Here is a 26,471-nt window from a genome sequence, read left to right as displayed (position 1 = left end):
CCAGTATGGTAATATCACAACACACCATGGTCCAGTATGGTAATATCACAACACACCATGGTCCAGTATGGTAATATCACAACACACCATGGACCAGTATGGTAATATCACTACACACCATGGTCCAGTATGGTAATATCACAACACACCATGGTCCAGTATGGTAATATCACTACACACCATGGTCCAGTATGGTAATATCACAACACACCATGGTCCAGTATGGTAATATCACAACACACCATGGTCCAGTATGGTAATATCACAACACACCATGGACCAGTATGGTAATATCACAACACACCATGGTCCAGTATGGTAATATCACAACACACCATGGACCAGTATGGTAATATCACAACACACCATGGTCCAGTATGGTAATATCACAACACACCATGGACCAGTATGGTAATATCACAACACACCATGGACCAGTATGGTAATATCACAACACACCATGGACCAGTATGGTAATATCACAACACACCATGGTCCAGTATGGTAATATCACAACACACCATGGACCAGTATGGTAATATCACAACACACCATGGACCAGTATGGTAATATCACAACACACCATGGTCCAGTATGGTAATATCACAACACACCATGGTCCAGTATGGTAATATCACAACACACCATGGACCAGTATGGTAATATCACAACACACCATGGACCAGTATGGTAATATCACAACACACCCGAGTGATAGTGAAGTGATGGTAGTATAGTAGTGGTAGTGAGGTGATGGTGATATAGTAGTGATGGTGCGGTAGTGGTACTGTAGCAATGATAGTGATATAACAGTGAAAGTAAAGAGGAAATCTATCAGTGTGAGGTGATAATGTGGTGAAAGTGAAATGATGTTGGTGTAGCAGTGACAGTGTTATGTGATAGTGAGCTGTTGGTGATATAACAGTGACAACAGCTGTCATATGGTGACACCAACAATTTGTTACTCAACATGGTCAGTATATGACCCTAAGTGTGGGGCCTGAGGTGATGGTGATATATACAGGTGATAGTGAAGCTATAGTGATACAGCAATGATAGGTTACAGTACTGAGAAGATATAGCATTGATGGTGATACAGTCGTCATTGTCAAGTATATGATACCAAAGTATAAATACCAAAGTGTTAAATACCAAAGATAGTGAAGTTATGATGATATAGTGATAAAGGTCTGTCCTTAAGTTACATTGTCATCAAAACACGCAGTCCATGGTGATGCAGAAGTGATGGTGATGGTACAGTGAACTAGAGTGGCAGCACAACACCACAGTAGTGGTGGTACAGTAAACTAGAGTGGCAGCACAACACCACAGTAGTGATGGTGGTGGTACAGTGAACTAGAGTGGCAGCACAACACCACAGTAGTGATGGTGGTGGTACAGTGAACTAGAGTGGCAGCACAACACCAGAGTAGTGATGGTGGCGGTACAGTGAAATAGTGGCAGCACAACACAACAGTAGTGATGGTGGTGGTACAGTGAACTAGAGTGGCAGCACAACACCACAGTAGTGATGGTGGTGGTACAGTGAACTAGAGTGGCAGCACAACACCACAGTAGTGATGGTGGTGGTACAGTGAACTAGAGTGGCAGCACAACACCACAGTAGTGATGGTGGTGGTACAGTGAACTAGAGTGGCAGCACAACACCACAGTAGTGATGGTGGCGGTACAGTGAACTAGAGTGGCACCACAACACCACAGTAGTGATGGTGGTGGTACAGTGAACTAGAGTGGCAGCACAACACCACAGTAGTGATGGTGGTGGTACAGTGAACTAGAGTGGCAGCACAACACCACAGTAGTGATGGTGGCAGTACAGTGAACTAGAGTGGCAGCACAACACCACAGTAGTGATGGTGGTGGTACAGTGAACTAGAGTGGCAGCACAACACCACAGTAGTGATGGTGGTGGTACAGTGAACTAGAGTGGCAGCACAACACCACAGTAGTGATGGTGGCGGTACAGTGAACTAGAGTGGCCGCACAACACCACAGTAGTGATGGTGGCGGTACAGTGAACTAGAGTAGCAGCACAACACCACAGTAGTGATGGTGGTGGTACAGTGAACTAAAGTGGCAGCACAACACCACAGTAGTGATGGTGATGGTACAGTGAACTAGAGTGGCAGCACAACACCACAGTAGTGATGGTGATGGTACAGTGAACTAGAGTGGCAGCACAACACTACAGTAGTGATGGTACATTGAACTAGAGTGGCCGCACAACACCACAGTAGTGGTGGTGGTGGTACAGTGAACTAAAGTGGCAGCACAACACCACAGTAGTGATGGTGATGGTACAGTGAACTAGAGTGGCAGCACAACACCCCAGTAGTGGTGGTGATGGTACAGTGAACTAGAGTGGCAGCACAACACCACAGTAGTGATGGTGATGGTACAGTGAACTAGAGTGGCAGCACAACACCACAGTAGTGATGGTTCAGTGAACTAGAGTGGCCGCACAACACCACAGTAGTGATGGTACAGTGAACTAGAGTGGCCGCACAACACCACAGTAGTGATGGTGGTGGTACAGTGAACTAGAGTGGCAGCACAACACCCCAGTAGTGGTGGTGATGGTACAGTGAACTAGAGTGGCAGCACAACACCACAGTAGTGATGGTGATGGTACAGTGAACTAGAGTGGCCGCACAACACCACAGTAGTGATGGTGATGGTACAGTGAACTAGAGTGGCAGCACAACACCACAGTAGTGATGGTGGTGGTACAGTGAACTAGAGTGGCAGCACAACACCACAGTAGTGATGGTGGTGGTACAGTGAACTAGAGTGGCAGCACAACACCACAGTAGTGATGGTGGTGGTACAGTGAACTAGAGTGGCAGCACAACACCACAGTAGTGATGGTACAGTGAACTAGAGTGGCCGCACAACACCACAGTAGTGATGGTGATGGTACAGTGAACTAGAGTGGCAGCACAACACCACAGTAGTGATGGTGGTGGTACAGTGAACTAGAGTGGCAGCACAACACCACAGTAGTGATGGTGATGGTACAGTGAACTAGAGTGGCCGCACAACACCACAGTAGTGATGGTGATGGTACAGTGAACTAGAGTGGCCGCACAACACCACAGTAGTGATGGTACAGTAAACTAGAGTGGCAGCACAACACCACAGTAGTGATGGTGATGGTACAGTGAACTAGAGTGGCCGCACAACACCACAGTAGTGATGGTGGCGGTACAGTGGCTATCTCTATCTTGAGGTTATCTTGAGATGATTTCGGGGCTTTTAGTGTCCCCGCGGCCCGGTCCTCGACCAGGCCTCCACCCCCAGGAAGCAGCCCGTGACAGCTGACTTAACTCCCAGGTACCTATTTACTGCTAGGTAACAGGGGCATTCAGGGTGAAAGAAACTTTGCCCATTTGTTTCTGCCTCGTGCGGGAATCGAACCCGCGCCACAGAATTAAGAGTCCTGCGCGCTATCCACCAGGCTACGAGGCCCCCAAGTGAACTAGAGTGACAGCACAACACCACAGTAGTGATGGTGATGGTACAGTGAACTAGAGTGGCAGCACAACACCACAGTAGTGATGGTGATGGTACAGTGAACTAGAGTGGCAGCACAACACCACAGTAGTGATGGTGGCAGTACAGTGAACTAGAGTGGCCGCACAACACCACAGTAGTGATGGTGGCGGTACAGTGGTTATCTCTATCTTGAGGTTATCTTGAGATGATTTCGGGGCTTTTAGTGTCCCCGCGGCCCGGTCCTCGACCAGGCCTCCACCCCCAGGAAGCAGCCCGTGACAGCTGACTTAACTCCCAGGTACCTATTTACTGCTAGGTAACAGGGGCATTCAGGGTGAAAGAAACTTTGCCCATTTGTTTCTGCCTCGTGCGGGAATCGAACCCGCGCCACAGAATTAAGAGTCCTGCGCGCTATCCACCAGGCTACGAGGCCCCCCAGTGAACTAGAGTGACAGCACAACACCACAGTAGTGATGGTGATGGTACAGTGAACTAGAGTGGCAGCACAACACCACAGTAGTGATGGTGATGGTACAGTGAACTAGAGTGACAGCACAACACCACAGTAGTGATGGTGATGGTACAGTGAACTAGAGTGGCAGCACAACACCACAGTAGTGATGGTGGTGGTACAGTGAACTAGAGTGGCCGCACAACACCACAGTAGTGATGGTACAGTGAACTAGAGTGGCAGTACAACACCACAGTAGTGATGGTGGTGGTACAGTGAACTAGAGTGGCCGCACAACACCACAGTAGTGATGGTACAGTGAACTAGAGTGGCAGTACAACACCACAGTAGTGATGGTGGTGGTACAGTGAACTAGAGTGGCAGTACAACACCACAGTAGTGATGGTACAGTGAACTAGAGTGGCAGCACAACACCACAGTAGTGATGGTGGTGGTACAGTGAACTAGAGTGGCAGCACAACACCACAGTAGTGATAGGGGTACTGTGAACTAGAGGCAGCACAGTAGTGATGGTGGTGGTACAGTGAACTAGAGTGGCCGTACAACATCACAGTAGTGATGGTGATGGTACAGTGAACTAGAGTGGCAGCACAACACCACAGTAGTGATGGTACAGTGAACTAGAGTGGCAACACAACACCACAATAGTAATGGTGTTGGTACAGTGAACTAGAGTGGCAGCACAACACCACAGTCCACTACAGTCACCTCCCTAATGTCACTGTGGTTGACTGCTGCCCTCACCACATCCAGGCCGCTCACCACATCACCGAAGACATAAAACCACTGATCACTACCCTGGCGGTCCCTGGTGGTGATGGTGAACTGGGCACTCGTGGGACCCCCCGGCTCATCAAAGCACAACACAGCTCCTGCCCGGACTGACTCCCGGTACTGCCCATAGAGGTCAGACAGCAGTGGGGCTCCTCCCTCACCATCATTACTCTCGTAGTCTCCGCCCATCACATACTCCCCCGGCTCACCCTTGTCCCACACCTGCAACAGTTTAGTGTTGCGGTAGGTGTGGCCCCGCTGGCCCGTACACAACAACACAAACTGTCTTGCCAGCGGAGTGTCAGGGGTCAGCCGGATGGTGACCCGCCCTCTTGTTGACCCCGCCCACCCGAGGTCAAGGAACGCCAGGGTGCAGGAGGGCTCCAGCACGCCCACAACCTCACTCTCCTGCAGAAAAAGAAATAAATCATGCTGATAACTGTATAACAAAATGTTATCATATTAGTTATCAAAACTCAGTAAGTCAGTAATGTCAGTAAGAGAAGTGTGTGTAATAAAGTAACCTGGAGGGTGTGGGCGTGGGCGGGCGTGGGCTGACGCAGGAGTGGGTGGAGGTACAGCTTTCCGTATTGTAGAGTTATCCTGGCGGAGCGGCGGCCATCTTGGTCTTCCTGGACGGCCAACACCTGGCCAGCCTCCACCAGCCTCTTGACGGCCACCACCCGGCCAGCCTCCACCAGCCTCTTGACGGGCTCCCTCATCCTGCGGAGGTCCTCAACCTGTGGACAGTGTCAGTCCCATTATGACCTGTGGACAGTGTCAGCCCCATTATCACCTGTGGACAGTGTCAGCCCCATTATCACCTGTGGACAGTGTCAGCCCCATTATCACCTGTGGTCAGTGTCAGCCCCATTGTCACCTGTGATCAGTGTCAGCCCCATTATCACCTGTGGTTAGTGTCAGCCCCATTATCACCTGTGGTCAGTGTCAGCCCCATTATCACCTGTGGTCAGTGTCAGCCCCATTATCACCTGTGGTCAGTGTCAGCCCCATTGTCACCTGTGATCAGTGTCAGCCCCATTATCACCTGTGGGCAGTGTCAGCCCCATTATCACCTGTGGTCAGTGTCAGCCCCAGCTCTACTGGCAGGGGGTTGGTGCTTGCCCTGAAGCTCCAGCCCCCCTCTACTGGCAGGGGGTTGGTGCTGGACCTGTAGCTCCAGCCCCCCCCCCCTCCTCTACTGGCAGACGGTCGGTGCTGGGCCTGTAGCTCCAGTCCCACCTCTACAGGCAAGGGGTTGGTGCGGGACCTGTAGCTCCAGCCCTCCCCCCCCCTCTACTGGCAGGGGGTTGGTGCTGACCCTGTAGCTCCAGCCCCCCTCTACTGGCAAGGGGTTGGTGCTGGACCTGTAGCTCCAGCCTCCCTCTACTGGCAGAGGTTTGGTGCTGGACCTGTAGCTCCAGCCCCCCCTCTACTGGCAGGGGGTTGGTGCTGGACCTGTAGCTCCAGCCCCCCTCTACTGGCAGGGGGTTGGTACAGGACCTGTAACTCCAGCCCCCCTCTACTGGCAAGGGGTTGGTGATGGACCTGTAGCTCCAGCCCCCCTCTACTGGCAGGGGGTTGGTACAGGACCTGTAGCTCCAGCCCTCCTCTACTGGCAGGGGGGTTGGTGCTGGACCTTTAGCTCCAGTCCCCCTCTACTGGCAGGGGGTTGGTGCTGAACCTGAAGCTGCAGCCTCCCCCCTCTCTCTCTCTCTACTGGCAGGGGGTTGGTGCTGGACATTTAGATGCAGCCCCCTCTACTGGCAGGGGGGTATGGTGCTGGACCTGTAGCTCCAGCCCCCTCTACTGGCAGGGGGTTGGTGCTGGACCTGTAGTTCCAGCCCCCTCTACTTGCAGGGGGGTTGGTGCTGGACCTGTAGCTCCAGCCCCCTCTACTGGCAGGGGGTTGGTGCTGGACCTGTAGTTCCAGCCCTCCCCCCCTTTATTGGCAGGGGGTTGGTACTGGCCCTGTAGCTCCAGCCCCTTCTACTGGCAGGGGATTGGTGCTGGACTTGTAGCTCCAGCCCCCCTCTACTGGCAGGGGGTTGGTGCTGGACCTGTAGCTCCTGCCACCCCCCTCTACTGGCAGGGGGTTGATGCTGGACCTGTAGCGCCAGCCCCTCTTTACTGGCAGGGGATTGGTGATGGACCTGTAGCTCCAGCCCCCCTCTACTGGCAGGGGGTTGGTGCTGGACCTGTAACTCCAGCCCCCATCTATTGGCAGGGGTTGGTGCTTGACCTGTAGCTCTAACCCACATCTACTTGCAGGGGGTTGGTGCTGGACCTGTAGCTCCAGCCCCCCTCTACTGGCAGGGGGTTGGTTCTAGACCTGTAGCTCCATCCTACCTCTACTGGCAGGAGGTGGTTCTGAACCTGTAGCTCCAGCCCCCCCTCTACTGGCAGGGGGTTGGTGCTGGACCTGTAGCTCCAGCCCCCTTCTACTGGCAGGGGATTGGTGCTGGACCTGTAGCTCCACCCCCCTCCCTCTACTGGCAGGGGGTTGGTGCTAGACCTGTTGTTCTAGCCCCCATCTACTGGCAGGGGGTTGGTGCTGGACCTGTAGCTCCAGCCCCCTTCTACTGGCAGGGGGTTGGTGCTGGACTTGTATCTCCAGTACCCTCTCTACTGGCAGGGGGGGGGGGTTGGTACTGGACCTGTAGCTCCAGCCTCCCTCTACTGGCAGGGGATTGGTGCTGGACCTGTAGCTCCAGCCTCCCTCTACTGGCAGGGGGTTGGTGCTGGACCTTTTGCTTCAGCCCCCCTCTACTGGCAGGGTGTTGGTGCTGGCCCTGTAGCTCCAGCCCCCCCTCTACTAGCAGGGGGTTGGTGCTGGACCTGTAGCTCCAGCCCCCCTCTACTGGCAATGTTTTGATAATGGACCTGTAGCTCCAGCCCCCGTATACTGGCAGGGGGTTGGTACTGGACCTGTAGCTCCAGCCCCCTCTACTGGCAGGGGGTTGGTACTGGACCTGTAGCTTCAGCCCCCCCTCTACTAGCAGGAGATTAGTTCTGGACCTGTAGCTCCAGCCCCCCTCTAATGGCAGTGGGTTGGTGCTGGACATGTAGTTCCAGCCCCCCTCTACTGGCAGGGGGTTGGTGCTGGACCAGTAGCTCCAGCCCCCCCCCTCTGCTGGCAGGAGGTTTGTTCTGGACTTGTAGCTCCAGCCCCCCTCTAATGGCAGGGGGTTGGTGCTGGACCTGTAGCTCCTGCCCTACTCTACTGGCAGGGGGTTGGTGCTGGACCTGTAGCTCCAGCCCCCCTCTACTGGCAGGGGGTTGGTACTAGACCTGTAGCTACAGCCCCCTCTACTGGCAGGGGGTTGGTGCTGGACAAGTAGCTACAGCCCCCCCACTACTGCAGGGGGTTGGTGCTGGACCTGTAGCTCCAGCCTCCCTCTACTGGCAGGGGATTGGTGCTGGACCTGTAGCTCCAGCCTCCCTCTACTGGCAGGGGGTTGGTGCAGGACCTGTAGCTTCAGCCCCCCTCTACTGGCAGGGGGATAGTGCTGGACCTGTAACTCCAGCCCCCCTCTACTGGCAGGGAGTTGGTGCTGGACGAGTAGCTTCAGCCCCCTCTCTACTGGCAGGAGATTAGTTCTGGACCTGTAGCTCCAGCCCCCCTCTAATGGCAGGGGGTTGGTGCTGGACCTGTAGCTCCAGCCCACCTCTACTGGCAGGGGGTTGGTGCTGGACCTGTACCTCCAGCCCACCTTTACTGGCAGGGGGTTGGTGCTGGACCTGTAGCTCCAGCCCCCCTCTACTGGCAGAGGGTTGGTGCTGGACTTGTAGCTCCAGCTTCCTTCTACTGGCAGGGGATTGGTGCTGGACCTCTAGCTGCAGACCCCCTCTACTGGCAGGGGGTTGGTGCTGGACCTGTAGCTCCAGCCCCACTCTGCTGGCAGTGGGTTGGTGCTGGACCTGTAGCTCCAGCGCCACTCTACTGGCAGGGGGTTGGTGCAGGACCTGTAGCTCCAGCCCCCCTCCACTGGCAAGGGTTTGGTGCTGGACCTGTTGCCCCAGCCCCCCTCTACTGGCAGGGGGTTGGTGCTGGACTTGTAGCTCCAGCCCCCCTCTACTGGCCGGGGGGGTGGGTGCTGGACCTGTAGCTCCATCCCCCCCCTCCCTCTACTAGCAGGGGGTTGGTACTGGACCTGTACCTCCAGCCCACCTTTACTGGCAGGGGGTTGGTGCTGGACCTGTAGCTCCAGCCCCCCTCTACTGGCAGAGGGTTGGTGCAGGACCTGTAACTCCTGCCCCCTCTACTGGCAGGAGGTTGGTGCTGGACCTGTAGCTCCAGCCCCCTCCTACTGGTAGGGAGATAGTGCTGGAGCTGTAGTTCCAACCCCACCCCCCTCTTCTAGCAGGAGGTTCGTGCTGAACCTGTAGCTCCAGCCCACCTCTACTGGCAGGGGGGTGGTGCTGGACCTGTAGCTCCAGCCCCCCTCTACTGGCAGGGGGTTGGTGCTTTACCTGTAGCTCCAGTCCCCTCTACTGGCAAGGGGTTTGGTGCTGGACCTGTAACTCTAGCCCCCCTCTACTGGCAGGGGGTTGGTGCTGGACCTGTAGTTCCAACCCCACCCCCCTCTTCTAGCAGGAGGTTCGTGCTGAACCTGTAGCTCCAGCCCCCTCTACTGGCAAGGGGTTTGGTGCTGGACCTGTAGCTCCAGCCCCCCTCTACTGGCAGGGGGTTGGTGCTGGACCTGTAGTTCCAACCCCACCCCCCTCTTCTAGCAGGAGGTTCGTGCTGAACCTGTAGCTCCAGCCCACCTCTACTGGCAGGGGGGTGGTGCTGGACCTGTAGCTCCACCCCTCCTCTCAACTGGCAGGGGGGTTGGTGCAGGACCTGTAGCTTCAGCCCCCTCTACTGGCAAGGGGTTTGGTGCTGGCCCTGTAGCTCCATCCCCCCTCTACTGGCAGGGGGTTGGTGCTGGACCTGTAGCTCCAGTCCCCTCTACTGGCAAGGGGTTTGGTGCTGGACCTGTAACTCTAGCCCCCCTCTACTGGCAGGGGGTTGGTGCTGGACCTTTAGCTCCAGCCCCCCTCTACTGGCAGGGGGTTGGTGCTGGACCTGTAGCTCCAGTCCCCGTCTATTGACAGGGGGTTGGTGCTGCACCTGTAGCTCCAGCCCACCTCTACTGGCAGGGGGTTGGTGCTGGACCTGTAGCTCCAGTCCAGGTCTATTGACAGGGGGTTGGTGCTGGACCTGTAGCTCTAGCCCACCTTTACTGGCAGGGGGTTGGTGCTGGACCTGAAGCTCCATCCCCCCCTCTACTGGCAGGGTTTGGTGCAGGACCTGTAGCTCCTGCCCCCCCTCTACTTGCAGGGGGGGTTGGTGCTGGACCTGTAGCTCCAGCCCCCCTCTACTGCCAGGGGGTTGGTGCTGGACCTGTAGTTCCAGCCCCCTCTACTGGCAGGGGGTTAGTGCTGGACCTGTAGCTCCAGCCCCCCCCCTCCTCCTGGCAGGGGGTGGGTGCTGGACCTGTAGCTCCAGCCCCACTCTACTGGCAGTGGGTTGGTGCTGGACCTGTAGCTCCAGCGCCACTCTACTGGCAGGGGGTTGGTGCAGGACCTGTAGCTCCAGCCCTCCTCTACTGGCAAGGGTTTGGTGCTGGACCTGTAGCTCCAGCGCCACTCTACTGGCAGGGGGTTGGTACTGGACCTGTACCTCCAGCCCACCTTTACTGGCAGGGGGTTGGTGCTGGACCTGTAGCTCCAGCCCCCCTCTACTGGCAGGGGGTTGGTGCAGGACCTGTAACTCCTGCCTTCCTCTACTGGCAGGGCGTTGGTGCTGGCCCTGTAGCTCCAGCCCCCTCCTACTGGTAGGGAGATAGTGCTGGAGCTGTAGCTCCAGCCCCCCTCTACTGGCAGGGGGTTGGTGCTGGACCTGTAGCTCCAGCCCCCCTCTACTGGCAGGGGGTTGGTGCTGGACCTGTAGTTCCAACCCCACCCCCCTCTTCTAGCAACAGGTTCGTGCTAAACCTGTAGCTCCAGCCCACCTCTACTGGCAGGGGGGTGGTGCTGGACCTGTAGCTCCACCCCTCCTCTCAACTGGCAGGGGGGTTGGTGCAGGACCTGTAGCTCCAGCCCCCCTCTACTGGCAGGGGGTTGGTGCTGGACCTGTAGCTCCATCCCCCCTCTACTGGCAGGGGGTTGGTGCTGGACCTGTAGTTCCAGTCCCCTCTACAGGCAAGGGTTTTGGTGCTGGACCTGTAACTCTAGCCCCCCTCTACTGGCAGGGGGTTGGTGCTGGACCTTTAGCTCCAGCCCCCCTCTACTGGCAGGGGGTTGGTGCTGGACCTGTAGCTCCAGTCCCCGTCTATTGGCAAGGGGTTGGTGCTGGACCTGTAGCTTCAGCCCCCCTCCTCTAGTGGCAGTGGGTTGGTGCTGGACCTGTAGCTCCAGCCCCCTTCTACTGGCAGTGGGTGGGTGCTGGACCTGTAGCTCCAGCCCCCCTCCTCTAGTGGCAGTGGGTTGGTGCTGGACCTGTAGCTCCAGCCCCCCTCTACTGGCAGGGGATTGGTGCTGAACCTGTAGCTCCAGCCCCCCCCCCTCTACTGGCAGGGGATTGGTGCTGGACCTGAAGCTCCAGCCCCCCTCTACTGGCAGAAGATTTGTGCTGGACTTGTAACTCCAGCCCCCCTCTACTGGCAGGGGGTTGGTGCTGGACCTGTAACTCCAGCCCCCCTCTACTGGCATGGGGTTGGTGCTGGACCTGTAGCTCCAGCCCCCCTCTATTGGCAGGGGGTTCGTGCTGAACCTGTAGCTCCAGCCCCCCCTCTACTGGCAGGGGGTTGGTGCTGGACTTGTAGCTCCAGCCCCCCCCCTCTACTGGCAGAAGGTTGGTGCTGGACCTGTAGCTCCAGCTTCCCCCCCCCACTTCTACTGGCAGGGGGTTGGTGCTGGACCTGTAGCTCCAGCTTCCCCCCCCCCACTTCTACTGGAAGGGGGTTGGTGCTGGACTTGTAGCTCGAGCCCTCCCCCCTCTACTGACAGAAGGTTAGTGCTGGACCTGTAGCTCCAGCTTCCCCCCCCCCCACTTCAACTGTCAGGGGTTGGTGCTGGACTTGTAGCTCCTGCCCCCCCCCCTCTACTAGCAGGGGGGGTTGGTGCTGGACCTGCATCTCCAACCCCTTCTCTACTGGAAGGGGGATGGTGCTGGACTTTTAGCTCCAGCCCCCTTCTTCTGGCAGTGGGTGGGTGCTGGACCTGTAGCTCCAGCCCCCCTCCTCTAGTGGCAGTGGGTTGGTGCTGGACCTGTAGCTCCAGCCCCCCCCCCTCTATTGGCAGGGGGTTGGTGCTGGACCTGTACCTCCAGCTGCCCCTCTACTGGCAGGGTTTTGGTGCGGGACCTGTTGCCCCAGCCCCCCTCTACTGGCAGAGGGTTGGTGCTGGACCTGTAGCTCAAGCCCCACTCTACTGGCAGGGGTTTGGTGCTGGACCTTTAGCTCCAGCCCCCCTCTACTGGCAGGGGGTTGGTGCTGGACCTGTAGCTCCAGCCCCCCTCTACTGGCAGGGGGTTGGTGCTGGACCTGTAGCTCCAGCCCCACTCTACTGGCAGGGGTTTGGTGCTGGACCTTTAGCTCCAGCCCCCCTCTACTGGCAGGGGTTTGGTGCTGGACCTTTAGCTCCAGCCCCCCTCTACTGGCAGGGGGTTGGTGCTGGACCTTTAGCTCCAGCCCCCCTCTACTGGCAGGGGGTGGGTGCTGGACCTGTAGCTCCAGCAACCTGTTCTCGCAAATTCGTAAAGTCAATATTGACTTATTAACTACGTGCATAGGTGATATACTAAACATAATAGATACCCTTAAAAAGATTCATAGAAAACACCGACCTTACCTAACCTTGTTAGTATCTTAAGATAAGCATCTTATTGCTTCGTAATTACAATTATTACTTAACCTATACGTTTTATAGGTTAGGTAGTAATTGTAATTACGAAGCAATAAGATGCTTATCTTAACATACTAAGTAGGTTAGGTAAGGTCGGTGTTTTCTATGAATCTTTTTAAGGGTATCTATTATGTTAAGTATGTCACCTATGCACATATTTAATAAGTCAATATTGACTTATTAAATTTGCGAGAACGGGTTGAGCTCCAGCCCCCCCTCTACTGGCAGGGGGTTTGTTCTGGACCTGTAGCTCCAGCCCACTTCTACTGGCAGGGGGTTGGTGCTGGACCTGTAGCTTCAGCCCCCCCCCCCCCCTCTACTGGCAGGGGATTGGTGCTGGACCTGTAGCTTCAGCCTCCCTCCTACTGGCAGGGGGTGGGTGCTGGACCTGTAGCTCCAGCCCCCCTCTACTGGCAGGGGGATAGTGCTGGACCTGTAGCTCCAGCCCCTCTCTACTGGCAGGGGGTTGGTGCTGGACCTGGAGCTCCAGCCCCCCTCTACTGGCAGGGGGTTGGTGCTGAACCTGTAGGTCAAGCCCCCCCTCTACTGGCAGGGCGTTGGTGCTGGACATGTAGCTCCAGCCCCCTCTACTGGCAGGCGGTTTGTTCTGGACCTGTAGCTCCAGTCCCCCCCCCCTCTACTGGCAGGGGGTTTGTTCTGGACCTGTAGCTCCAGCCCCCCCCCACTCTACTGGCAGGTGATGGTGCTGGACCTGAAGCTCCAGCCCCCCCCCCTATCCTGGCATGGGGTTGGTGCTGGACCTGTAGCTCCAGCCCCCCCCCCATCTACTAGCAGGGGGTTGGTGCTGGACCTGTAGTTCGAACCCCACCCCCCTCTTCTGGCAGGAGGTTCGTGCTGAACCTGTAGCTCCAGCCCACCCTCTACTGGCAGGGTGGTTGGTGCTGGACCTGTAGCTCCAGCCCCCTATCCTGGCAGGGGATTGGTGCTGGACCTGAAACTCCAGCCCCCCTCTACTGGCAGGGGATTGGTGCTGAACCTGTAGCTCCAGCCCCCCCCCCCTCTACTGGCAGGGGATTGGTGCTGGACCTGAAGCTCCAGCCCCCCTCTACTGGCAGGAGATTTGTGCTGGACTTGTAACTCCAGCCCCCCTCTACTGGCAGGGGGTTGGTGCTGGACCTGTAACTCCAGCCCCCCTCTACTGGCATGGGGTTGGTGCTGGACCTTTAGCTCCAGCCCCCCCCCGTCTATTGGCAGGGGGTTGGTGCTGAACCTGTAGCTCCAGCCCCCCTCTACTGGCAGGGGGTTGGTGCTGGACTTGTAGCTCCAGCCCCCCCCTCTACTGGCAGAAGGTTGGTGCTGGACCTGTAGCTCCAGCTTCCCCCCCCCCCCACTTCTACTGGCAGGGGGTTGGTGCTGGACCTGTAGCTCCAGCTTCCCCCCCCCCCACTTCTACTGGAAGGGGGTTGGTGCTGGACTTGTAGCTCGAGCCCTCCCCCCTCTACTGACAGAAGGTTGGTGCTGGACCTGTAGCTCCAGCTTCCCCCCCCCCACTTCAACTGGCAGGGGGTTGGTGCTGGACCTGCATCTCCAACCCCTTCTCTACTGGAAGGGGGATGGTGCTGGACTTGTAGCTCCAGCCCCCTTCTTCTGGCAGTGGGTGGGTGCTGGACCTGTAGCTCCAGCCCCCTCCTCTAGTGGCAGTGGGTTGGTGCTGTACCTGTTGCCCCAGCCCCCCTCTACTGGCAGAGGGTTGGTGCTGGACCTGTAGCTCAAGCCCCACTCTACTGGCAGGGGTTTGGTGTGGGACCTGTTGCCCCAGCCCCCCTCTAATGGCAGGGGGGTGGTGTTGGACCTTTATCTCAAGTCCCCCCTCTACTGGCAGGGGGGGTTGGAGCTGGACCTGTACCTCCAGATACCCCTCTACTGGCAGGGGGTTGGTGCTGGACAAGTAACTCCAGCCCTCTATTGGCAGAGGGTTGGTGCTGGACCTGAAGCTCCAGCCCCCCCCTACTGGCAGGGGGTTGGTGCTGGACCTGAAGCTCCAGCCCTACTCTACTGGCAGGGGGTTGGTGATGGACCTGTAGCTCCAGACCCACTCTACTGGCAGGGGGTTAGTGCTGGACCTGTATCTCAAGCCCCCCACCCTTTACTGGCAGGGGGTTGGTGCTGGACCTATACCTCCAGCCCCCCCCCCCCTCTACTGGCATTGGGTGGGTGCTGGACCTGTAGCTCCAGCCCAACTCCTCTAGTGGCAGTGGGTTGGTGCTGGAACTGTAGCTCCAGCCCCCCTCTACTGGCAGAAGGTTGGTGCTGGACCTGTACCTCCAGCTGCCCCTCTACTGGCAGGGGTTGGTGCTGGACCTGTAGCTCCAGCCCACCTCTACTGGCAGGGGTAGCGCCGATAGTTCTGAGGTCTAGGAGCCTCTGTAAGTGGATATACACAGCCTGACGAGTATATAGTGACTAAGAAGGACTGCAGAACTTCAGGGAAGTGCGAGGAAGCCTAATCCAGCGGTGAAAGGGCGCCGAGGACCGTGTGCTAATAGTTTTGGAGAAGTTGAGAGAGTTACGACAGCTGGAGGAGTGAGTGACTCGCTGTCGGTGGAACTCCAAAGCATTCAGAGCTGTTGTGATTAGATCACGCCTACTAGGAACTCAGAAGGGAGAAAGTGCATCCTGATCCTTGAGTGTGGTCTCGGTGAAGGAATGCTTGAGGGAACGACGCATGCAGTGACGAATGGATGAGCCAACGCCCAGGAACATCACTCAGGGAATGAGCACGGAGATGCCGAGGATCTTCACACCTATGGACTGGTGATGCTTCTGGAACACTGGGAACAACGCGAGGAACGGAGTACCCAGCGGGCGACTGGAGCCTAGGCGTCTGAGGACGGGATATGTTAAGGTAGATCATATTTCCCTTGATTGTTAGGCAAGATAGGCCTATTATTATGCTTAGGCATTTATTAGGGTGCATATAAGTCATAGGAGTAGATTAGGCTGTGGGACAGCACGTATATATATTATTCTACTGAGTGGTGAAGACAGCGTGTGGCCGGCCCGTGGAGGAGTGAGGAGCGACGCTGACGGAGCCGCCCCAGTGAGGAGGGGCCAGTGATCCCTTTAATTCATCAGCTGATGCGAGCTGCTGGCGGCCACCAGAGGAGCCCTGCTGTCATCATTATTATTATTATTTCCATAAATTCATATATGTATCTTGTGTGTTGTAGTATACTTTGAGTAAACTTTTACTATTTTATCACTGCTTTTGGTATAACCTCCATCTCATTGTGCTTTGTAGTTAATAACATGATTATACTGTACTGTTACTGGAATGACAGAGAGAGACCCTGTGTTGGCAACATGACATGAGATTTGAACACTGGTACTGGCATTCCCTAATGAGTGACCCTGAGGTGACAACATGACTGTACATTTGAATTCTAGTATTGGCAGCACACAGTAAGGTCCTAGGCTGCTGTAAATATATTATATTTGAACTAACGGCGTTCCTGGGACACAGAGAGAATTACCCAGCTGGCGACCAGGAAGGAAGAGGTGGACGTGAGGCTACGACCGGAAGTCCGGCAAATTCTCTGCACGCACAGGTGGGCAGGCCTGGTGGTGGAGTCATATACTGCAGGATTGAGTTTAGTAGTGTGGGCTGGGCCTTCTCCTCTCCTCCTTGGGTCCAAGGTCAAGTGATGACCGGTCTTGAGGCATGACTAGGAGAGCTCCCTGGGGTGAAATGTGATACCCTAGTGGAGGGAGTGAAGTCCCACGGCGTGAGGTTATAGGATCAGTAGCACGATCCCCCGCTGTTTAACTGTAACCTCATGTAACACAAGGCCAAGGTGAGCGGCGCGTGACAACCTGTAGCTCCAGCCTCTATCTACTGGCAGAGGGTTGGTGCTGGACCTGTAGCTCTGGCCCCCCTCTACTGGCAGAGGGTTGGTGCTGGACCTGTAGCTCCAGCCCCCTCTACTGGCAGAGGGTTGGTGCTGGACCTGTAGCTCTGGCCCCCCCTCTACTGGCAGAGGGTTGGTGCTGGACCTGTAGCTCTGGCCCCCCCTCTACTGGCAGAGGGTTGGTGCTGGACCTGTAGCTCTGGCCCCCCCTCTACTGGCAGGGGGTTGGTGCTGGACCTGTAGCTCCAGCCCCCCCTCTACTGGCAGGGGGTTGGTGCTGGACCTGTAGCTCTGGCCCCCCCTCTACTGGCAGAGGGTTGGTGCTGGACCTGTAGCTCTGGCCCCCCCTCTACTGGCAGGGGGTTGGTGCTGGACCTGTAGCTCCAGCCCCCCCTCTACTGGCAGGGGGTTGGTGCTGGACCTGTAGCTCTGGCCCCCCCTCTACTGGCAGAGGGTTGATGCTGGACCTGTAGCTCTGGCCCCCCTCTACTGGCAGAGGGTTGGTGCTGGACCTGTAGTTCCAGCCCCCCTCTACTGGCAGGGGGTTGGTGCTGGACCTGTAGCTCCAGCCCCCCTCTACTGGCAGGGGGTAGGTGCTGGACTTCCAGCCCCTTCTACTGGCAGGGGGTTGGTGCTGGACCTGTAGCTCCAGCCCCCCTCTACTGGCAGGGGGTTGGTGCTGGACCTGTAGCTCCAGCCCCCCTCTACTGGCAGGGGGTAGGTGCTGGACCTCCAGCCCCCCTCAACTGGCAAGGGATTGGTGCTGGACCTGTAGCTCCAGCCCCCCTCTACTGGCAGGGGGTAGGTGCTGGACTTCCAGCCCCCTTCTACTGGCAGTGTGTTGGTGCTGGACCTTCAGCCCCCTTCTACTGGCAGGGGGATGGTGCTGGACCTATAACTCTAGCCCCCTTCTACTGGCAGGGGGATGGTGCTGGACCTATAACTCTAGCCCCCCCTCTACTGGCAGAGGGTTGGTGCTGGACCTGTAGCTCCAGCCCCCTCTACTGGCAGAGGGTTGGTGCTGGACCTGTAGCTCCAGTCCCCTCTACTGGCAGGGGGGTTGGTGCTGAACCTGTAGCTCCTGGCCCCCCCTCTACTGGCAGGGGGTTGGTGCTGGACCTGTAGCTCCAGCCCCCCTCTATTGGTAGGGTGTTGGTGCTGGACCTGTAGCTCCAGCCCCCTCTACTGGCAGGGGGGTTGGTGCTGAACCTGTAGCTCCAGGCCCCCCCTCTACTGGCAGGGGGTTGGTGCTGGACCTGTAGCTCCAGCCCCCCTCTCTTTTGGCAGGGTGTTGATGCTGGACCTGTAGCTCTAGCCCCCCTTTACTGGCAGGGGGGTTGGTGCTGGACCTGTAGCTCCAGCCCCCTTCTTCTGGCAGGGGGTTGGTGCTGGACCTGTAGCTCCAGCCCCCTTCTACTGGCAGGGGGGTTGGTGCTGGACCTGTAGCTCTAGCCCCCCTTTACTGGCAGAGGGTTGGTGCCGAACCTGTAGCTCCCGCCCCCCTCAACTGGCAGGGGGGTTGGTGCTGGACCTGTAGCTCCAGCCCCCCCTCTACTGGCAGGGGGGGTTGGTGCTGGCATTGTTTGGGAGTTTGTTGGCAGTTTCAAGGCTTCAGTCTCTTCGAACCCAGCAGTGGTGTGTTTTGGTTCACTGTCTTCCTGAATGCTTTCCCGGTAGGTTGGTGGAGTGTCACCCGCTCTCTGCGCCTCTGTGAGGGGGCAGGATCCGGGTTCAATAGAGGATCACATGTTCAATCTTTATGCAGGACGGAAATGATTCACATGTTTCTTTTCACCTGTTTCTGTTGTTCACCTACCAGTAAATGTTTACCAGGAGTTAGGCAACTATTGTGTATTGTATGTTAAAGAAAGTCAGTTGTTGACCTTGGGGAACCTCCATAAACCTAAGAACAGGCTTCCTCTCCTCGAGACACAACTCAATATCTTGTGATATGAACCACGAGAGAAAATAAAAAACTTACTGTTAATTGCTTCTGAGTGATTTCCTGAACTTTATTCATGATGCTGGAGGCTGAGAAAATAAAAAACTTACTGTTAATTGCTTCTGAGTGATTTCCTGAACTTTATTCATGATGCTGGAGGCTGAGTCTCCCAGGTGTACGGGGTCAGCTGTGGCACCTGTCTCTATGGCCATCATCTCCAGGGCCTCCCTGATGGTCTCCTGCACCTGTCATTACCAACACAAACATTAATGGTGGAACCTGGACTATAATGAAGCATCAGGCTCTGAGTAAAGTAACTGGACTATAATGAAGCATCAGGCTCTGAGTAAAGTAACTGGACTATAATGAAGCATCAGACCCTGAGTAAAGTAACTGGACTATAATGAAGCATCAGGCTCTGAGTAAAGTAACTGGACTATAATGAAGCATCAAGCTCTGAGTAAAGTAACTGAACTATATTGAAGCATCAGGCTCTGAGTAAAGTAACTGGAAAATATAAGTAATGGTGTTTCTCTACACTGACCACAGTGTAGAGAAACACCAAGATGACAGTTGACTTTATTAATAACAATGTTTCAGGTACTAGAGCAAAAAAACAGCATTGAATGTAATGAAACACCATTTTCTGGGCGAGTCCCGGAGGCTCCCCACAGATATCCAAGCTGATATGGATATATTAGCTTTCTGGCATCAATGTGCATGGAGTTCTTGCCTACCAGGATCCACGAGCCAGAACATGGCCCCCCTCAGAGAGGCACAAGGACCAATGGCGTATAGAAATGCACATGTGATTTGGAGCAATCTATATCTGCCATCGACTGGGACAGGCACCCAGAGAGGCAAGCACCTCAAAACAAACCCCTATTCTGGTTAAAAACAACGAAATTAGACAAGCGAGTGGACAGAACCCCTTCCCCCCAAATGAAAACGAACAAACAAGCATGACGTCACACGAGCCACATTGCATGTCTGCACAGATCCCCCCTCCCCATGAGGGGGGAAGGGGAAGCCCCAGACACCCACATCGGCGATCCACCCTAAAGTTCTGAGGCTGGATGTTAAAATGCGCAAAAACTGCCGACCGGAGAAAGGGAGGGTTGCCGGGGAGCCTCCGGGACTTACCCAGAAAATGGTGTTTCATTACATTCAACGCTGGTGTTCTGAGGGGTAGCCCCTATGGCTCCGCGGAGCTACTTCACCAGAGACTAAAAAGAAAGAAGGGCGACTTACCCGGGATACCTGCTTGATTGGGTTCTGGGAATAGTTCTACTCCCCAAGCCCGGCGTGTTTGGGGAGGAGCCCGGCGTGCTTGGGGAGGAGCCCGGCGTGCTTGGAGAGGAGCCCGGCGTGCTTGGGGAGGAGCCCGGCGTGCTTGGGGAGGAGCCCGGCGTGCTTGGGGAGGAGCCCGGCGTGCTTGGAGAGGAGAACTATTTGACTTGTGAGAGCATGGTCCACTAGGCTGTTGCTTGGAGGCGGTCAGTGTTCCACATCTCAACTCGAAGTTGAGACAGGCTGCAGCCACCGACCCAAAGCGACACAGGCCCAACTAGGCCCAGGAACGTTAACGAGGTAGCATGCAGCCAGGACCCTGTTCAACCACCAAAAACCCAGTGTCCTAATGTCAGTCCAGGACATGTTACCAAAGACGGCACCAAGAGCAGCAAATTTACGAATGTCATGGACACAGGAATAAACCGCAGACTAGCTAGACTTAATAACCCTGTGGATGACCTGTGAGACCTGTACCCGAAAACAGGGAAGAGGGGAAACCGGATGAACCCAAAACGCATCCCCGGACACAGAAGCTGTGGCACGCAAATAACGGCAGAGGGCCGCAACTGGACACAACACATGATGCACCCCCTGGCCTGATCAACCAAGCATCAACAACCCAAGGACCCCTTTCGGAAAACAGCAGTCTCATTCTTCGCCAGAAAAAAAGGAGACGGTTGAATACGAACAAACTTATCACCACGAACATAAGAGCAGAAACCCCTGTGCTGGAGAAGAGCATTGAGCTCCATAGCCCGACCCCCAGATGCCAATGCCAAAAGGAAAAAGAGCCTTAGAAAAACAATCCTGAACCGAAGGGGCCACAAGAAACCAAGATGATAGATAGGAGAGCACTCTGTCCAAAGACCAGGACATCCCATGGAAGAGCAGGAGCGAAAAGGCACTCATTAAGGTGCTCAAAATCGCCCTCAAGTAAACCAGGACCACAGTCAACGCCTTGTGCCACCCAAGCCTGTGGGTATGACAGAAGGAGTCCCAAGCATCCAGCGAGAACAAAGGGCAGTCCGCAAGCCAGGACGAACCCGGAACCAGTATGGAGACGAAGAACCAGACCTGAAGGAAGACGGATCCATTATATAGTCATTTTCCGGGTCACGCAGGAGGTAAGCTGAAATGCCCCCCCACACCTCAGTAGGCGAGGCGTGGGAAGCCGAAAACCTCCGGAAGGATGGAACCGAAGGATTCACAGGGACACGGAACCGAACCCCGGGGAGGAGCCGAACCCAAATCCAACTCGTAAGCAGAGGGGGAGAAAGGAAAACCACAAATACCTGTAACAATAAGCCCAGCCCAGTGGGTCGGAAAACCCAGGCGGGGTCCAACGAGGCCCAAGGCCCTCAAATCAGCTCTTCCCCAACCCCTTGAACCTCCTCCACATCAGGCCCTGAGGGGGCGAGTTGTCCTCCAAACCCCCGGCCTCACAAGAAAAACTTGGTGAGGCTGAAATAGCTGGAAGAGAGCGAGCCCACTGGTCAGACCCCGGAGCTACGGCTGGAGAAACAAACTCGAATGCCTAAATAGCAACCCAAGAAGAGGCAACCCCCCGAAACCACCAGTCTCAGAAACCTCTAAATCCTGTCCTGACCCCGAAGACTCCAGACACTTAGGAGCCGTAAATGGATGAGGGGGGGGGGGGGAATGAACTACAGCAGGGGAAGAACGAGGGGGCACGGACTGAACCAAGGCCGACGCGACCAACACCCCCAAAGTCCGGGTCCCTATAAGCAAAATGGGACAGCCTCGGAGTATCCGGGGAAGCAACCAACCTAGCGCGTTGCAACAACCTAACCTATCCTGCAACGCGTGAGCCACCTGCACTTGAATAATGTCATCAGCAGATGGGATGAATTGAGTCACAAACAAGCAACAAAGCTTGATGGACTCAGGGCCAAATGTCTCACCGACCCAACAGGCAACATGACGGAGGAAAAAAAATGGGTGTTGCCCTGAGAGAAGTGGACAGAGCAAACCTCAAACTCATACAAAGCGAGAGGGGACTCAGGGGTCTCATCCATTGGACCCCGAGTGCCCCAGCGGGGGTTTCCTAGGGGCCCCCTAGACTAGGTCTGCTAAGGGTAATTCCCAGGCAGGGTACTACTAACCGGCATCTAAGCTACCAATCAACACTGCTAAATGATGAACCCCCGGGACATGTCCACTCACGAGGGCAAAGCAGGGGGAGTAACACAAAACAAAAACAACCCTAATATAAAGGAGGGGGCACACCAAGGCACATTCCCCCCCCCCCACCAGGCAAAAAGAAAAGAAAAACTCGCAAGAGGACATCGCACCCAGAGGAAACAGAGCCGGCCCCTGTTATAGGTGAAAACTAGCTGTGCAGTACCCCTCACCCCTACCAGCGCAAAAACTACCCCTTACCTCAAAACAAACAAGGGTGGAAACCCCCCAAACACTCGGGGAGGTTAATTGCCAAGCAGCAAAACACCAACAGAGGTAGGACAAAGGTGACTTGTGGAAGAGAACCCCAAGCCCCAAGGGCAGTACTTACAGGGCACTCAGAAGGTGACCCTAAGCACATGCAGCCCAAGTACCTGTGAATATTGCTTCCAGCTTGCACCCCACCATAAGAGCATTACTGAAACAGAGGACAGCACAACAACAGGCCAGAGCTGTAGCCACACGACCATGCTGTCTCCCATCAGCCGAAGAACTGAAGGAGTGGATCGCGGGCATAGGGGTCTGGGGCTCACCATTCCCCCTCCCGAGGAGAGAGCTGCGCAGACATGCGGGGCGGCTCGTGTGACGTCATGCTTGTTAGCTCGTTTTCATTTTGGGAATTCTGTCCACTCGTTTGTCTATTTTTTTTGTTTTTAACCAGAACAGGGGTTTGTTTTGGGGCGCTTACCTTTCTGGGTGCCTGTCCCAGTCGATGGCAAATATAAAATGCTCCAAATCACATGTGCATTTATATAGGCCATTGCTCTTCGTGCCTCCCTGGGAGGGCCAGGTTCTGGCTCATGGTCCCTGGTAGGCCTAGAACTCCACCCACATTGATTGATGCCAAAGTTAGGAAGGAATATCCATATCAGCCTGGATAGCTCCGGGGAGCCGTAGGGGCTCCCCCCTTCCCTCCCCAGAAAACCCACAGGAACACACAACGTAACCCGGGGAGGGGGTAGACACCAAATCCAATTCGTACGAGGAAGGAGAGAAGGAGAACCCCACTCCTTGCAACACCAAGCCCCGCTCCAAGGGTACAAAAACTCAGGCGGAGTCCAACAAGGCCCAAGGCTCCCAAGTCAACCCCCACCCCGAGGACCTGGAGCCGAGCCGTTCTGCAAACTCCCCGCTTCTAAGAGGGAGTTTGTTCTTTCGGCAGGAGCTACCGAAAGAACAGGATCGAAAGGGGCCCACTGGTCAGACCCACAAGCTTAGGCCAGAAGACCAGGCTCAAATGGATCCGCCACCACCCCGGAAGGGGACTTCCCCAAAACGGCCCGAGTCTCAACACCAATTAGACCCTGCCCTGACTCCGAAACCCTGAGACGTTTTGGAGCTGGAAGCAAGGGACCAGACACTCCACAGAAGGGGGGAAGGACAAGGAGGGGGGACGGAACCAAAGTCGAAGTGACTCCCACCCCCAAGTCCGGGTCACTAAAACCAAAACAGACCAGTCTCGGGGCATCCGGGGAAGCAACTAACCTATTGCATTGCAGCAGCCTAAACCTAGCATGCAAAACAGCTGCTGCCTGCACCCTCATATCATGATCAGTGGCATGGGTGAACTGGAAAATGTACCAACAACAAACGTCACATGACTCCGGGTCAAAAGTATCACCGACCCTACAGGCAACATGGTGGAGGCACAACTGGAGCGTGTCACCCTGAAACAAGGGGACAGAGCAACTATCAACCTCACACAAACGGAGAGGGGACTCAAGGGTTGCATCCATCGGACCTCGGAGCCCGCGTGGGGTTTCCCAGGGCCTTGTTACCTTGGTAACAAGCTAAGGGAAGCCCAGACAGTGTACTGTAAACCGGTGCCCAAAACTACCAAGCAAACTTCTAAAAGCTGAACCCTCAGGACATGTCCACTCACAGGGGGCCTAGCAAGGGGATACCACAAAGAACACAGATATGTATATATACCCTAAATATAGATAGGGGCAACCAACCAAAGGCAGACCCACCAAAACCCACCAGGCAGGAAAACAAAAACAAAAGAAAAAATCTGCAAGAGGACAACATACCCAGGCGGAACAGAGCCAGCCGCTATAATAGGTGATAACTATCAGTGCAGTACCCCCGTGCTACCAGTGATGAAAACTACCTCCTACCCAGAGACAAACAAGGGCAACAAAAACCCCAGTTGACTCCAAGGGCGACCAAGTACCGAGCAGTAAAAGACTCAGCAGAGGAAGATCCTAAAGAGACTTGTGGAAAGTGGCCCCAAGGGCAGTACTTACAGAGCACCTAAGGAAGGTGACCCTAGGTGCATGCAGCCCGAGCACCGAAGAATATTACTCCTGGCTCACACACCAGCCGTAAAGACAGACCATGCCTCAAGGCACAGAAACTGAGACAAATTCAGGAGTCAGAGGCACAAGACCTCACCATTATCACTTCAGCCAAGAACTAAAGGGTGGATCACCAGCGTGAGGGGTCTGGGGCTTCTCCCCTCCCCCTCCTCCTACCGGGAAAGGGGAGGGGTTGCGCAGACAGCGGCGTGGCAATGTGATGACGTCATGCTCGTTTGCTAATTTTTGTTTGGGGAGTTCAGCTTTCGGTAGCAATATTTTCACCAGAATAAGGGTTTGTTTTGGAGCGCCTACCTTTCTGGGTGCCAGACCAGGTCGATGGCAGACATAGAATGCTCCCAACCACACGGGGATTTCTATAGGCCATTGCTCCTCGTGCCTCTCTAAGGGGGCCAGGTTCTGGCTCGTGGTCCCTGGTAGGCAAGAACTCCATGCACCATGACTAATTCCAGAAAGCTAATATAGCCATATCAGCCTGGATAGCTCCAGAGAACCAATGGGGCTCCCCCCAGAAAGTTTCCTATATATAAAGTCAACTCTCATCTTGATGTGTCTCCATGTCAAAAGTGTTTATATAGAGGCAATACTACACTCAGTTGGGTGAGAACAATGTGACCTTCAGCAGTGTACCTTCACTGAGGTGTGGACAGTCTTGACATTAGGGAAGAGTTCCTGGCACTTCTGGAGCCAATCTTCTATCTTCATGCTGCACTCATCAGCTGTGCCTATGGTTGTGTCAACCACCATTAGGGTGTTGACTGTGTCGAGGCTTCCCAACATGGCCTGCAGCTGAGTCTTCCCTTTCTCTCCTTGTGTTGTCATATCCACCACATTGGTATCCTCCAGTTCCAAGAGCTTCATTGCTGACTTGTTCTGCTCTACCAGAGCATAGAGTCTGTCCTGGAGCTGGAGGTGGTGAGTCTTCCAGTCCCCCAACTGGCCCCGGTACTTCCCCAGCTGGGACAGTACCTCTTCACAGCTAGTAATGAGGCTGCTGATGATGCTCTTCTGCTCCTGCACCAGGGAACGTAACTTCTTACTGATGCCTCTGGCGGGACCTTCATAAGGTTTTGCTGGCACTACTTCCTCAGTTGTTAGCTGGATATTTTTGAGTTTCCTAACAAAAGCCTCCACAGCATAGCTAATTGGGAACTGAGTAGCAGCTGTGGCAGCGTGCTCGGCACGGCAGCTGGGGCAGGACAGCTGACTATTCTTAATTGCATTGTCAATACACTGGGAGCAGAATGTGTGGCCACACTGCAGATTGCGAGGCCGTAGCTGATTGTCATCATAATCATTATAACACACTGAACATTCCTCTGGCTTGTTATCCTGTGGAAAAGAATATTGATTTAGCTAGATGACAGGTTGGATAACAGGATTTAGCTTGATGACAGGTTGGATAACAAGAACTTTTCACACTAGAGATGCTATACCGATGATGATACTTTTCAAAACACTTGTGCTCTCTAGAGCGGAGTACTGCTGCACAATGACAGCACCTTTCAAAGCTGGAGAAATTGCTGACCTGGAGAACGTGCAGAGATCCTTTCCTGCTAGAATCCACTCAGTAAAACATCTAAATTACTGGGACCGCCCAGCAAACAATTTTAGGTTGCCACAACATATCTGGAAAGTATTTGAAAGTATTGGAAACGTTTGTTTTATCGTATCAGATACGATATTGTGTGTGGACTTAAATAGGTTTCCAAAACTTATAACCAAGACATATGTATCTAACACTAATTTGAGATGTTGTGGCAACTTTACACTCCTAACATGAGTCATTCATAATCCATTCATATACCAATATGAATCTCTTATGAAAGGTTTGAGCCAATAATCTGAACCCTTTTCACATCTTTGTGTGTAAAGTTAAATTTCTTGAAATTAAATTATATTTTATATTATATTATTTTTATTATATTTTATATTATATTATTATTTTCAATTTTAATATTAAAACCAATTGAAGGGTAAAAAAAATCTAATAATTTATATTTCTTTTATTATTTACTAACAATTAAAATTATTTACTAACGGAGAGAGGGGAGGCTGTACGGCGGAGAGTGGCGGCTGTGGCGGACAGTGGCGGCGGTGGCGGACAGTGGCGGCGGGCGGCCAGTGGCGGCGGCGGGCGGCGGTGGCGGATAGTGGCGGCGGACGGACAGTGGCGGCGGGCGGACAGTGGC

At 54.9% G+C, this 26,471-nt stretch overlaps 2 protein-coding genes across 3 annotated transcripts in view; one reads left to right on the top strand and one right to left on the bottom strand.

The window, feature by feature from the left end:
• LOC138372105 (peptidyl-prolyl cis-trans isomerase-like) overlaps positions 1–26,471 on the top strand; it is a 461,493-nt gene that overhangs the window by 140,092 nt on the left and 294,930 nt on the right. The window lies entirely within an intron of this gene.
• Positions 512–26,281, bottom strand: LOC138372104 (uncharacterized). Its single transcript, XM_069337384.1, has 4 exons — positions 24,910–26,281; positions 18,577–18,711; positions 5,287–5,502; positions 512–5,170 (listed from the first exon to the last, which is right to left on the bottom strand). Exons 1-4 carry the CDS (start codon positions 25,138–25,140, stop codon positions 4,658–4,660), a joined length of 1,095 nt encoding a protein of 364 aa, XP_069193485.1. The 5' UTR covers positions 25,141–26,281; the 3' UTR covers positions 512–4,657.

Source organism: Procambarus clarkii, chromosome 37 (genome assembly GCF_040958095.1).
Source record: "Procambarus clarkii isolate CNS0578487 chromosome 37, FALCON_Pclarkii_2.0, whole genome shotgun sequence".
Classification (NCBI taxonomy): domain Eukaryota; kingdom Metazoa; phylum Arthropoda; class Malacostraca; order Decapoda; family Cambaridae; genus Procambarus; species Procambarus clarkii.
Note: the sequence above shows the minus strand (reverse complement) of the source record. Positions and strands in the feature narration are given on the sequence as shown.

Bases quoted from the DNA above. Each gene is read 5' to 3' on its own strand.
- LOC138372104 (XM_069337384.1), bottom strand. From the start codon at position 25,140: ATGAAGCTCTTGGAACTGGAGGATACCAATGTGGTGGATATGACAACA. The intron at 5,503-18,576 runs GTAAGTTTTTTA...CACTGTCCACAG, and splicing joins TCACTCAGAAGCAATTAACA to GTTGAGGACCTCCGCAGGAT. The intron at 5,171-5,286 runs GTTACTTTATTA...CTTTTTCTGCAG, and splicing joins CCCACGCCCACACCCTCCAG to GAGAGTGAGGTTGTGGGCGT.